The sequence below is a fragment of the Manacus candei genome, unplaced genomic scaffold (assembly GCF_025592945.1).
Source record: "Manacus candei isolate 608988 ecotype Guabito, Panama unplaced genomic scaffold, ASM2559294v1 h1tg000041l, whole genome shotgun sequence".
NCBI lineage: Eukaryota > Metazoa > Chordata > Aves > Passeriformes > Pipridae > Manacus > Manacus candei.
In genome coordinates this window covers 5,738,020-5,751,827 of record NW_026138089.1, presented here as the reverse complement: position 1 = coordinate 5,751,827, position 13,808 = coordinate 5,738,020, and the positions used below count along the sequence as shown (strand labels likewise).

General features: G+C 38.2%; 1 protein-coding gene across 1 annotated transcript in view; it reads right to left on the bottom strand.

Moving 5' to 3' along the window:
• The window catches only part of SCML2 (Scm polycomb group protein like 2), a 70,180-nt gene that overhangs the window by 48,869 nt on the left and 7,503 nt on the right, over positions 1-13,808 (bottom strand). Inside the window, exons 2-3 of the mRNA XM_051794848.1 lie at positions 8,878-8,985; positions 4,088-4,156 (exon numbers count right to left, since the gene is read on the bottom strand). Of these exons, the coding sequence (XP_051650808.1) occupies positions 4,088-4,156; positions 8,878-8,899 (91 nt within the window). The 5' untranslated portion in view covers positions 8,900-8,985. The remainder of the gene's footprint in view (positions 1-4,087; positions 4,157-8,877; positions 8,986-13,808) is intronic.

Here is a 13,808-nt window from a genome sequence, read left to right as displayed (position 1 = left end):
TATGCAACAAGCACAACTTTATAACCTATCAGCAAAGTGTAAATGAGAGAGAAGGAAATTTTACACTGAAGAACAAATCAGCATATACTGGAAACGGGGGGGGGGGAAGAAAAGAAAAACAAACAAACAAAGAAACAAACGAAAACCCACATAAAAAAAAAAACCCACACCAGAAATTTTATTTAAAAAAAAAAATAGTTTATAGTCAACACAGGAGGGAGGCTCTAAAACAGTGATTCAAAACAAGCGGCATGGGCAAAAAGCCTGATTAATTTAAAAATTAAGGAAATTGTTTATACCATACTTGCCTTCATTACTTGAAATGACCCACTGCTCTCTGTAATGCTGTACCAATACCCTATCACTTCTTGTCAAACCTGCCAATCCTAAAGTAACTCAAGCTAAAAGGGACCCCAGGAGGTCTCTAGTTCAGCCTCCTGCTCCTCCAGGGTTCCATCAGCTTCAATGTGAAGATTTTTTTCCTTCCATCAAGGAGGAATTTCTTATGCTCCAGCCAGTTATTCGTCACTTCTCCTTCCACTGCACCTCAGAAAAGCCTGGCTGTGCCCTCCCTACAGCTGCCTGTCAGGTACATGAAGACAGTAAGACCATCTCCCACAAGCTTTCTCTTCTTTTGGCAGAAAAAAACATTTTCTGGTTTCCATATCATTTTTTTTGCTTACACCTTGCATTCCAGCACCTTCATTGTTTTTGGTGGACAGTCAGCCAGCCTGCTCCAGTATAGCAGTGCCTTCCTTGTACTGCGCAGCTCAAAAGTGAACACAATTCTCCAGATGTAGTCTCTGAAATATCCCAAAGCAGCGAATCCCTCCTCTCTGCCTGCTGCCTGCAGTCCTGCCGACAGGATCCCTATGCAGTTGTCATCTTTCACCACAAGAGCACACTGCTGGTCCACACTCAGCTCTCCGCCTGCCAGAGTTCTAGGGCCTTTCATGCTAAATTCCTTTCCAGGCAGCCAGCTTCCCTCCGAGGCTGCTGCAGGGCTCCGGTCTGCCCGAGGCAGGGAGGGACTCTCCATTCACCTTTGAATCCCACGGGGCTCCTGTCATTCGGTTCCCTTAGCATGGGCAAGTACATATGAAGAGCAGTTCTGCCTTCCAGAGTACAGTCTACCCCTCCCCATGAGATGCTGCCCACAAACCCGCTTGACAGTGTGTTCTGTCCCATCGTCCCATCTGACAGCAAAGTGTAAAACAGCATCAGCTCTAGCCTTGGCCTCTAAGAAATGCCACGAGCTACCAGCTGCCAGATGGACCTTGCACTGCCTGGCAGCCCAGTCAATTTTTCATCCACCTATCCAAAGCACATCTCACCAGTTTGGCTGAAAGGACACTACACAAACTGTACAGAAAGCTTTGCTGAAGTAGAGATGAATGACATCCACTGCTCTCCCCTCGTTTACAGAATCACAACAGAAGGTAATCAGTCATGTATGGTTCACCTGGCAAATCCATCTCAGCTGTTCATAACTCCATCTTTGTCCTTTATTTGCTTGGAAATGACTTCCCGGAGGGTTTTCTCCACAGTCTTCCTAAAGACTTGTATCAGGCATGCCAGCCTGCAATTCCCCAGGTGCTCCATTATTGTCCTTCTTGATAGTGGGCATACTGTTTTACCTTTTCCAGTCATCATGAAACTTTCTCAATCACTATGACCTCTCCAAAATGAGCAAGAAGCCTCACAGTGACATCAGTCAACTACCTCAGCACCCTCAGAGGTGTGACACCTGCTGCCACAATATGTGAATGCCAGTTTGCTGAAGTGCTCCCTGTCTTCCACTGTACATAATGCTTCACTTTAGTGTAAGTCAAAAGTTTTTCAAAATTTAAATTGAAGATATAAACTATGAGTTAAGCGTCACTTGTAGACTGGCAGAATTTAAGGTCCTGATTTATTTAGGTTAGTTTAATACAGTATCACTACAGTCTAAACACTGTTTGGACAGATGGAGCACCTCATGTCTTCTCATATCACCCCAATGTTCCCTTGGCACTCATCTGAGACTTTGGACATAGAGAAGTATCTTTTCTAGTCTTCATCCCACAATCTCTCTTCTTCAAAGATGAGATTTCCTTCTAATTTTCATTTACATACTCTTGCAAATACAGTAGTTTAAGTGTAAGGTATGTCATATACCACTTTATACCTTGTACTTTCTTCTATATGTTGTGATCATTCAGTTAGAATTTTTCTCGTCCTCATGTCTTTCTCTACTCACTTTGGTCTATTTTTTCACCTGTATCTCTGTGTTTCCCCTCCTCTTCAACTTTTCCTATCACACATCCCCCTGGGAACTCTGGAGACTTCCTGGATGTTAGCCCAAAGCATTGAAAGGCATTTTTCTTCATCCAGCATCAAGAGGCTTGTTCTGCTTCCTTGCCACCAAAAAGCAACAACACTGGATAAAAATTATCTTCTCATCTGTAGAAAATTAGAGATTTTGCAAGGCACTCTTCTCTGTTTGACAGAGTTGAGCCCAGGTTTCATGCGTAAGTTCAGTGCCCAGACACTCGATTAACATGTAGCCCAAGTGGAAGAACACAGATGACTGAATAAGGCTTGCCTGCTTAGCACTGCTTCTCCACAAAGCTTTTTCAACACTTTGCTCTCTGCTGCAGGAGGTGGCAGGGACATTTTCCAGTGACTCATGAAATATGGTTATCTTATCCACATATGAAAAGCATATTGCTGGTGGGGGGGGAACCCTATGGGGCTCCGTCTGTCATGTCAGACGACATTATTTTAAAACACAGATACGCCGAGTCCAGTTTGACTGGAGCTCCTTTTACACTGCAGAAGAGGCAAAAAGACACAAATATGATTCCTTTTCTGTCTCAAAGTAGCAGGGACAAATAACAAAGATGACAGGTTGCCCAGAGAAGTTGTGGAATCTCCTTCTCAGGAGATATTCAAGAGTCATCTAGACACAATCCTGAGTAATGCACTCTCGGGGACTCTGCTTGCAGGACTAAGATGACTTCTAGCAGTCCCTTCCAACCTTGCCTATTCTGCGACTGCTAGAACCCCAATAAACAGAAAAATTAGTTCTGGTAAATGGAACAGCAGAAGGGTCTACTATGGCTGGTGGTAACAAGGCATCGTATCTTTTACATGATGTCACCACCTCAACTACCCAGCTACTGTGTTGGTATCTCAGCATGTTTGTTCAGTGACTATGCTAGTCCTAAGGAACTTCTCCACCAGTACCTAAGAAAAGCCCTGAACCAGATCATCTCTCAGGAGTCAGAGGGCACAGAAATGTGAGCAGAGCGAGAGTTTAAATAACTCTGTGACATTTTTCCAAGAACTCCTGAAGAGATTTTGTACTTAGGTCAATAGTACTCATGACATTTCCTAATGTCCCAAATTTGAGCAACCATCATGAACATACAAAGGATATGTAAAAGGGTGCTGCTGTCCTCTCACTGCAGCCCACAAAAGCTAAACTGACAGCAGTCTCATGTATATGCTGCCTTATAGCACCCGTTGAGGACAGCAGAGGTTAAGTTCAGTAAGAATCTGGATTATTTCTGGCAAGTGTGTAGTTTCCTCAATTTAGTATGAAAACACAAATTCTGTTTTCAAATAATTTCTTTAAAGTAAAATTAGAATCCCAGGCAATTTAATCCAGTTAGTGCTCCTAAAAACTCAGCCTATCAAACCAAAAATTCCTTCTTTGGCACCAGCAAACATATTAAGGAAAGAGAAAATAACTTCAGCAGAAAAGGCATGAAACTGAGAAATACATGATGAGAAGAACATCAAATGAGTAATGGTCTAACAATATTAATGTTTACACAGCATCTTTTATCATACATACAAAGAGTACTTGGCTAGTAAAATAATCAAGCTCAAGTCAAGCAGTTTCAACTATCATCTTCTATACCAAAACATACTTTCCTAACAGAGCTAGACAAAAGCAATGGTATGTTTTTAACTACCCACCAATAATAACACAAGAGAGTGCCAAAAAAAAAAAAAAAGGCCTCAGGAAATAGTATTATCCCAATGCACACTTTTTCTTTTAGGGTACCTTAACTAATAACCTGTCAGCTGCAATACCTACCACTTTTTAAAGACGGGTTGTTTGCCTGCTGATTCTTTCCATCTTTCTCTTTTTTAATATTCTTTGAATCTAAAAGACAAGATTCCGTTACATAATAAATGTAATATTCACATCATAACAATGTCCAGCATAACACAGAATGCTTTCAAACAATACAGAGTATCTTGTTCCAAATACTGACATTCTTTTATTCATTTCAGTGCATAATCAAAGGGTACTCTAAATTTATTCACTGCACTATTTTCCTTTCAAAATATACTGAGAAGTACACCATAAAAAAGCAGAGCTTCTGACTACTTTATATCACATTATCAGAACAAATGTAGTTGCAGAACATGTAGTATTAGCTCTACAGACAGTAACCCTGTCCTAATTTTTAATAGTTTTACTCAAACAACACACAATTTGAGATCCTTAAGATTATTGGATATCTTTATAAATCTTGTATAGATCACTTTGAACTGAGAAACAAAGGGGAAAAAAAATAAACCCACCCCAAAAGCATACTTCTGAGTTAAAGATTCCATTCTATATTTAGCCTCTTGAATACTCAATATTCTCAATATTAAATTCCTGAATATTCAAAGCAGCTATCTCAGTGCACATGCTGGTTATTTAAAAGAATCGTTTACCTTCCCTATCATTTATCCCTACATGCATTCAGAAAGGAGTCTGTCATATTTCATTTCTGAAGGATTTCAGCACGTATGAGAGACACAGTGGAACTGGGTAGTTCAGAAGACTGAAGGAGACAGTCCACTCATTCCTTTTAGTCTTTAATATATGTTGGTTTGGTGACCTGCTTTTGACACTCATGGACTCAAGCACATTTCACATATGACACCAAGCGGGCAATGCTTTTTTTTTGAAAAAGAAGTTTGCTTTGGAACATTTTTTACTGGATAGGTTTATGGAAAGAAATCCTTATGGAGGTCAACTTCAGATGGAACTGCTGAAATTATTCAGGATGGTGCCCACAAGCTTTAACCCAAATAATTCCTCAGAAGTAGGGCTTTAAGCCACGCAAACGGACACCCTACAACTACCTGTGGGAATCTGAGAAGGGAGAGTGTTAGAACTAATTCTACTGAGCAGCAGCATGCAACAGCAGAGCCTTTTGCCATGTTCTATAAGCTCAGTTAGTCAGGTTTTCCCCAAAACAGTCATGGGACTATTGCAAATATCAGGCTATCAAGCTTACAGAATAAATAACTTCCCAATACACCTATTTCCAAAGAGGAAATCAGTAAGTCTCTCATGTGGGACTCCATTGAAATAAGAGAACTAATAACTGCTTCCTGTGAACACCCAAAGCTTGAAAGCACAGAGTGCCAGATTTCAAACAAGATGACAGCCTTTTATGATGAGAGACATCAAGAACAGGTGGAAGAATGTGAAAAACTGCAGCCTGGACACCACATGTGCTCTTGTTGACAATCACCACACGAATTATTTATTCTCTGTACCACTTAAGTTTAGTGCCTATCTCAAAAATACCACAGCAAATATGACAGCTGAAACAAAACACTCTTCGCAACACAGTTTTCTTATCAGCCACTGGAAAACTACAAGAACAAGAGGAGATGATTATATTAATGAGAACTGGATTTCTCAACAGCAATTTAACCATCTAGTTCATTTGAGGTGGAGGCATTTTCATTCACAGTAAACACAAAGCACTGTCACTATTACTTGTTTTTGATGGCCAGAAATTTGCTCTTTAAAATGCTCAAGTAAATCTCACCCAGCACATGCAGAAGCATCCAAAAATATGTCTGAATAAAGCCAAGATTGCTTTAAAAAACTCCCCTTGCTTTTATGCATTCCAACCTTCAATGGGAAATTGGGAACATCATTACAAAGCTGGAGTGTTTCGTCTAAGCAGATGAAAAGCTGCTAGCAGGAAGAATTACCTACCTGATTCTACATGAGACACCCTGTATCTACTACCACCACAGAAAACTTTTGCCCAGTCTATACTTCACAATTGCTATTATGCCTTGGTCAGGTGTGCCTTTTCCAATGTCAGCAGTTAGGGTGGATAAAAAACCATGGTTTATTTTCAAAAGCAACAATAAAATTTTATTGAAATTCAATTTTATAAATATAAACACATGCTTTTTCTTTTTTTTTTCTTTAATGCATGCCAGTCTGCATTTGAAATTTTGATATTCTATATTCTAGTGAATTTAGTTTCCAAAGATCATGGAAAAAAAATTGAGACAGAAGACTATTATATCAAATCACTAGGCTGAAGATGACTCCCTCCACACATGATCCTGAGCTTGGTCAAACTTTGAGATCGAACCTCAAAAATGAGATTATGAAAGAGGAAAATACTTCTACAGGTACAAAGAGTTATTTTGTTTTCATCTCCTTCCAAATTCATCTCCTAGCCACATTCAATGACTAATTCCTTGAAACCTGAAAAACGGACTTGAAAATAGGAACTTTACACATAAACTGGAGACAGGGGAGACTTATTAGTTCTAGAGTCTTGAAGCTCATTGTGACAAAAAAAATAGGTCAGTTTAATTCATTATCTATCCTCTTCTGTTCACAAAGTCCATTTCTGAAGAGACAAGTTTCAGTTTACTTTCCAATATAAAGCACAGTATGTTTCAGATCATTTACCCAAACAAGAGTTAGAATGAAACACTGCTGCTGTGGACTTAACCAAATGATACTCGGCTCTCTTTAAAAAAACAACAAAGAATGGGATATCAATTTCAAAGAAAGTTTTAAAAATAAAGTAATACATATAAGTCTACAGAGTTTATATATTTGCTATGTAACTAAATATATTTAAACTATAACACATACAGGCTAAATACCTCATGAAAGATTGCTTTCTTCTAGGTAGCAAGATCAGAGTACAACATATACTGAAATTATAAAAGCAACACATTCTGTTGTTCACCAACTAATTTTTTTTCTACAGTGCACTTCACAAGCTAAACCTTTAGATACAAACTAAGATTAGAGTTAGGATTATTTAACATAGTGCTTTCTGTTTACCGATGCAAAATTCCATGTGTTTACATAACTCCCACCCTATCAGTAACCACAGAATTCTGCTGATAAGATTACTCAACAGGAGACAGTCAAGAGCAACCACATCTATCATGCAAGAAATTAAAGACAAAGAAGAAAAAGACAAAGCTATCTTGACTGACTTGTGAATACCAAAAAAAAAAAAAAAAAAAAAAAAAAAGAATCAGAGAAGGCAGTGGTAAAGCCCTGGTAAAGATAATCCTGGCGACCAGTGTATATTTCCTCCTATAAACTCCCTTGTTAAACTCCAGCTTCTAGCCTGAGATGCTTTGAAACTCTGCAATGCTTCTTTCTAGAAGAATTAACCTGTCAAAAAACAAGATGATTGCTTTGTCTGAGTGATGGCAAGTATCATGTCTCTTGACAGTAATAGTTTTTATCACAGAATGGTGTGCTACATGAGGAGGCATGCATGTGCTATCTTCTAAGACTTGCTATTTGCTTGTTGCAATGTGAGGAAAAAGTTCACAGTCATGCTTTCAAGATTTCTGCAGCTATCTCTCAACCCCCTAAAGTCTTCAACTCTGCTGGGTGCTCAAAACATGACAGGATAACACTTTTCTCAAAGAAACCCCTTGTCTCTTCCCAATGGATGAGAATACCTTTGGATGACTGAAACTTTTGCTCTTCCTGTGCCATGCAGTTACTCACCTTCAGATGAGCTTTAGTAAACCTTACTATTGCTCAGGAAGGGGCCTTCTTTGCACTCCCTACCACACAGGGTTGTGAGTACCTTTTAGCTACCCTTCACCAAGCCTCAGTGCACACAGTTAAGGATATCAAGACAGAGTGAATACGAAATTTCTCCTTTCCCTTCTTTTTGTGCCTCCCTAGTGGGATTCTTATCTTATCTGCCTGGAACAGGGAGTCTCTCAGTATATTTAGACAACAGCCATGCAGAAAACCTACAAGAGAAGAGGATAGACCTCCTCCATAAACTTCTGGTGCAACAATTAAACGGATGACTCCTGCCATTACAGAACATATATTGTAGCAAAAGACAACTATTTACCAAGGGAACACACAAGCACATAAAGCACCTTGGGTTGAAGGTGGAAAGCTCAAGGAAAGTACAAAAACGTTAGCAGCCTTTTATGGGGGAGGACTACCAATCTGAAAGCTTTGAAAGCAGCAGCAACCTAGTTTCAGACAGTGGGTCTTTCTCTCTTCACATTCTCTTTGTTTTACCAGCCCAAACATTCATTTCTTTTTAAGTCTTACTCTTTATTTTAGCACATAATTCACAACTAACATCTTCAGACACGACACAGCAGAAATCACGTCTCTGTTGTACACTCTGTATTTGTGGATGAATTTCTTTTAAAATGTTTATTTTATCTCCCAGAAACAGCTGCTAATGCCAATTATCTTGATAAAAGTTGATTCCTTGTACTACTCAGTTATTGTCCACCTAAATTACATGCAGTTACAGAATAAAGCCCTCCATGTTCATTAATAGCACATCTAGACACATTCTTCAATTTCAGAGGAGAAAAATTGTTTCAAAGCTGCCACAGGACAGAATAGCTTTGGTTGAATTTGCAGGACAGCCAAATTTAGCATACTTACTGTACAACAATGTGAAGTTTGAACTTACTTGTATTCAGTACATATCACAAACTGTCTTTTTAATCTAACAGTATAGTAATTGTCAACTAATATCCCACTGGTTTCAAAAAGAGAATTTAGCACGTTCTGTATTTTCATTCTCTTGTATTAAAGCTACCAGGCCTTACCTTTAACTGCTGTTCTCCCCATGGTAACACTTCTGTGATCTTCCCTCTCACAATAAAAAGGCTGAAGTTGAAAGACCAGTTAATTCTTCCTTTCAGCACAACAGTTTCCTGTGGAGCAGTAATACAACAAGTTAGGGGGGAGGCTGTTGTTGGCACTTGGGTTTTCTATTTTCGGAAAGGATGATTTTTTTTTGTATTGATGTATAATTATCTTGCTGGTTTTAAGTTGCAAATGTTTAACAAACTATGTGTAAAGAGTAACATGTAAACAACGGTTACATACAAGGAGCAAGTACCACATTCTACCTTTCATTTCGTTGTTTTAGACAGTTCATTCTATAACGATCTGCATTTTCTGTGGGTTTTTAATACAAAGAAAGATATAAAATGTGCATTATTCCTTTTTTCCCCAAGAAACATCATTGAAAAAGGGAAGAAAGACTATTATATGTAACCTACTCACCCTGCCTCACTTGCACAATTAAACAACCATCAACTTAAACATCTCTGGGTAAAACACACTATCTTCCACAACTACAGTTGAAGAGGGAAAAAAACACTGATGTAAAAAATTTACACAAAGGCCCAAGTGCTCACTGACACCCCTGCCCAGCACAACTTGTAACAGAGCACAGAGAACTTGTTAGGGAAATGCTAACTGTAGATAAAAGCATCAGCTAGATTCTTGTAGGGTTTGGAAACCAGAAGGGACAGATTAGTTGAACTAGTGAAAACAGCAAAACCAAACTTTGTGTGTGTGTGTGTGTGTGTACTGTGATTTTCTACTCCAGCACCTAGGTTTTTGAACTTTGACTGTGTACAAGTCAAACTCATTTGAAGCATTTAGCCTTGAAGTAACAAAGCAAGCAAATTTATTATTTTTTCCACTAACTTTTCAAGTAATGATGGGTAAAAATACATTCAAATTTCTGAATTATATTCTTATATATATATGTTCATTTCCTTCCAAGGAACATCCATGAGGTTTAAAACTGACATCATCAAAAGTTTGAGATATTTTTTAAATTTAACTGTGTGTATACTTTTTCCAAAATTAATTTTCGCAAAGGTAACATTTTTAGAAGATATTTCTTTTACGTAATGCTGGAAAGATGTAATAGTTAAAAAGCAGACTATCTACTTGGGATTTCTTGAATCTTTTATTCACATGTGAAAAAAATAAAATACACATATGTATTACATCTAACAAGAGAGGCATCATACAATTGAGTATTTTCCTGAAACTGTGACATTTTAGTGAAACTTCAAGGAACTTGGACACTGTGCTGATGGACTGCATGATGAAAACTTTATACAGTGCAAGTCTCATGGCTAAAACTAATTAAATATGTTTTGTTAAAATACCAGGGACCGAAGAATTCATTTTGTGTGTGTTGTGTGTGAACATTCTGGATACTTACTACAAAAATTCTCAAGATTGAGACTTGAAAGCAGTTATAAATAAAACTGAATACTACCATAAAATGAGCAGGTTTTGCTACACAATAGCATTCATACCATAAGTGGTCATCAGGATTAAGAACAGAAATCCTTTTAAGTCATCAAATGAATTTGAAATACTTGATACTTTCATAGACTCCCCCAAAAATTCAAAGCTTTTCCACTGCAAGTAATAAATCATGAAAGGTGATGCAGAGTCAAAGTAACTGTTTTTACAGATTACTTTAAAACAGTGAATGGTTTTTATCTTTTTGTTCCAAGTACCAGATTGCACTTGGTGCAGTAATAAAGATTCCAACCCTGCAGTGATAGTCATCAAGTTTAGCACAACCGGAGCGTCTGTCAGGACATAAAAAGGATTCCAGCTTTTCATTAGCTTGTGTTGTACCAGATAGGCTGTTTTACAGCATGCCCACCAGCCTGTTAAAAATATAAGACAACTGAAAGTTCTGTTTGAAATGAGGTAAACCCAACTGCAGGAACACAATATATTGCTGTTTTGAAGAGGTGCTACTTAAAACTCAGTTACACCTAAGTATTCAATTTAGAGCTGCTATTAAATTAGCGCATAGATTGTGCTGTTTGTCACAGAAACATCCCAGAACGGTATTTCTGAGCCTCCATCTAACAACCACTACATGCTGCTGAACTACCGCAAAATGAAAACCAGTTACCTCCAAAACAGAGCACGGTCAGCCTGAAACAAAGTGTAACTTCTTTAGCAGGGGCAGACCAAGGAACAACTTTCCATCACCTCACATAATTAACTGGTAAACCATAAATAAGGCAGTTATGTCCTTTGCTAACCAAGACAAAGTCGTCTTCTGTTGCACTCACCATCACCAGCCTGGATCAACCCACAGCACACCCACCACAGAAGAGAAGAAAACCACCAGAAAATACAGGGCAACACCTCCAGGGGACATTTTGGTAAAATTACACAGCAAGGACAGAGCTCAAAGTATTCTTGTACAAGCAAGCTGAGTGAGAAAGACGGGTTAAGAAATTTACGTAGCAGCTTCTAGAAATTAAAGGAAAAACTAAACAAAAGAAGGTCAGGAAGATATGAGCAAACAAAGAAATGCAATGGCAAGGCTGCAGTGCAATGGCTTGAAGGTGTACAAAGGAGCAGAATGAAAACCAAAGTTACAAAGACCAAGCTAAGCACAGAGGTTGTCAGTCATGGACAGAAAATGGCCAAAACAATTAAGGACTGTCAGTACAGAATCCAGTGAGAACCCATTCGCTGTAAATTATGGAAACTGAAAAGGCAAGTGGAAAACAATCCATGAACCCAGGCTAATATTGGATTCATTATCAAAATATCTTCAATCCAAAGAGCATGTAAAAGACCTCAACACTCATGAAGTGTATTATTTACATCACATCTCAATTCATCCTGTAAACCAAGTTTTAGTCTTTCTCTCGTTAACACCCCTTACATCAGTTACTTTTTTAAAAATCAGATGGAATGCATTCATCTGCCTTTAATTCCTTACTGAAGTTTTTATTGTTAATCACTTCTATTAGCCACCTCCCACTGTGCAAGTCCTTTGTCAGAAAGCCATATATTAGCAGACAAGCCTAAGCCTTTGCTCTCTCTGCATTGCTAGTACATAATACTAGGTGTCAGAAAACAGGATGGAAAACATTTTTCCTGACTAACTTTGCTCTTTTTATTTTGAAAGAATTACCCAAAGGACATGTATTGCTGCATTTCAAAGAAGCTAGTATTCTACAGAAAGCATCTAACTTGCTCTGGTTTGCCTGCCATGCATCTCCATTATCCTTTTCACTGTAAGCCAGGCACTCAAATAAGCCAAATGTCCTGAAAAAAATCATGTATATTTAGGGCTTCCCAGCGCAAGTTTATCTTGACAGCATGCTTGCTCATAAAAATACACAGCACATAATTATGAAGATAAACATAACATTTAAAAGAAGCCTAATCCCCTAGGAGATTGTGGGTTTATTCCCTACCAAAAGGTTAAAGTTTTTCTGTCAATGACTCTGCATCTCTTTTCAAGAGGTAAGACGAGACACCAATTTTAGAGCCTGTTAGCTTTTTTGACTCTACCACTGGTACAACTGCAGTAACTCAGACCTCATTCTTGGTGACGCCACTTGTGGAATGGACAGCTGTCAACGGGCAGTCTCGGCTGGATAAGGACTGTTCTTTTACACAGGTACACAGCACAGAGGAGGAATCTAACAGAACATTCACTCTGAAGCATCAGTGAAGTTCTTAATTTTAGCTTGAAATAAAGGCAGATATTTTTCAGGTTTAATATGAACAAGGAGTTATACTCGCCAGTGTTCACATGCTGTTACCTTTAGAAACACAAGAGACAGCAGTTACCACTGCTGGTCACGCTCCCATTGCTCCTCACCTCCTTCCTGCTGTTTGTTACTGCCAGCACTGCAGAGGCCTTCAAGAAAAGGACTTATGCAGCCTTTCCTTGGAACAACACACAATCCGGCAACCGCAGTTCCCACTCCAGCTTCCACACATGGGTAACAAGTACCCACAGGCACCAGTTGCTTCCCAAACAAACGTGGTTTTCCTGCATTACTTCAAAGTTATCCGTCATTAATCTGGAATACCCTTTTCTTAAACATAATCATCTATTCATCTGTTGTCTCTTAATTAAAATCTCTACTTCATACCATTTTCACAAGTCTTTAAGGGGTTGAAAAGAGACAAAGAGAGTAAGACTTAAAAGGAGGTTTTTAATAAAATAAGTTGGTTTCAAATTTCCAATACTTGAAAATTTACTCTCCAGCAAGTTACCCAGCGTGTAAACTCATCTGGTACACTTCAAGACAAAACAGCATCTACTTCCTTATTTCTGTAATACAGATAATCACTTCACACCTCTTAGAGCATACTGTGGCATCATTAGAAAAGAGTAAGATCTCAAAGGCTAAAAGAAAAAAACTTACACAAATGAATCAGAACTTCACAAAATGTAAAACAAGCTTTGTAGTTGTAAACTGTAAATTCAGTATGTATTTGAAATCATTTATGATTTTGAAACATTAAAGATGGGGTCTTCTTTCATTTATACACACAAATATATAATCAGTCAGTGTTCTGACAAGAAATTTGATCCAAGTTGGAATCCCTTTTAGTTCACATTCCTCGTGTAAAAAAGAAAAAAAAGAGATTCTTTCAAGGAAAGGAAATTAAACTTCCAGATTTTCATACAGCAGAGCTTCTAATAAACTGCTATATCTAAAACCCTCTTCTAGTTAATAAAAATAGAGCTAGGACAGATAGGCTTTTGTCAAATTCACGAGCTCTCAGAACAACAAATATTAGCTAGTCATATATATCATTAGAACAACTAAGCTTGAATATTTCTTAAGTTGTTAAAGGAAGAGAGTGGGTACTTAATGCCTTACAAATATATTTTTGTAATGTCATTTGCTTTAATAGCAAGAAGAAATTTTCTGCACTTGCAAAAATG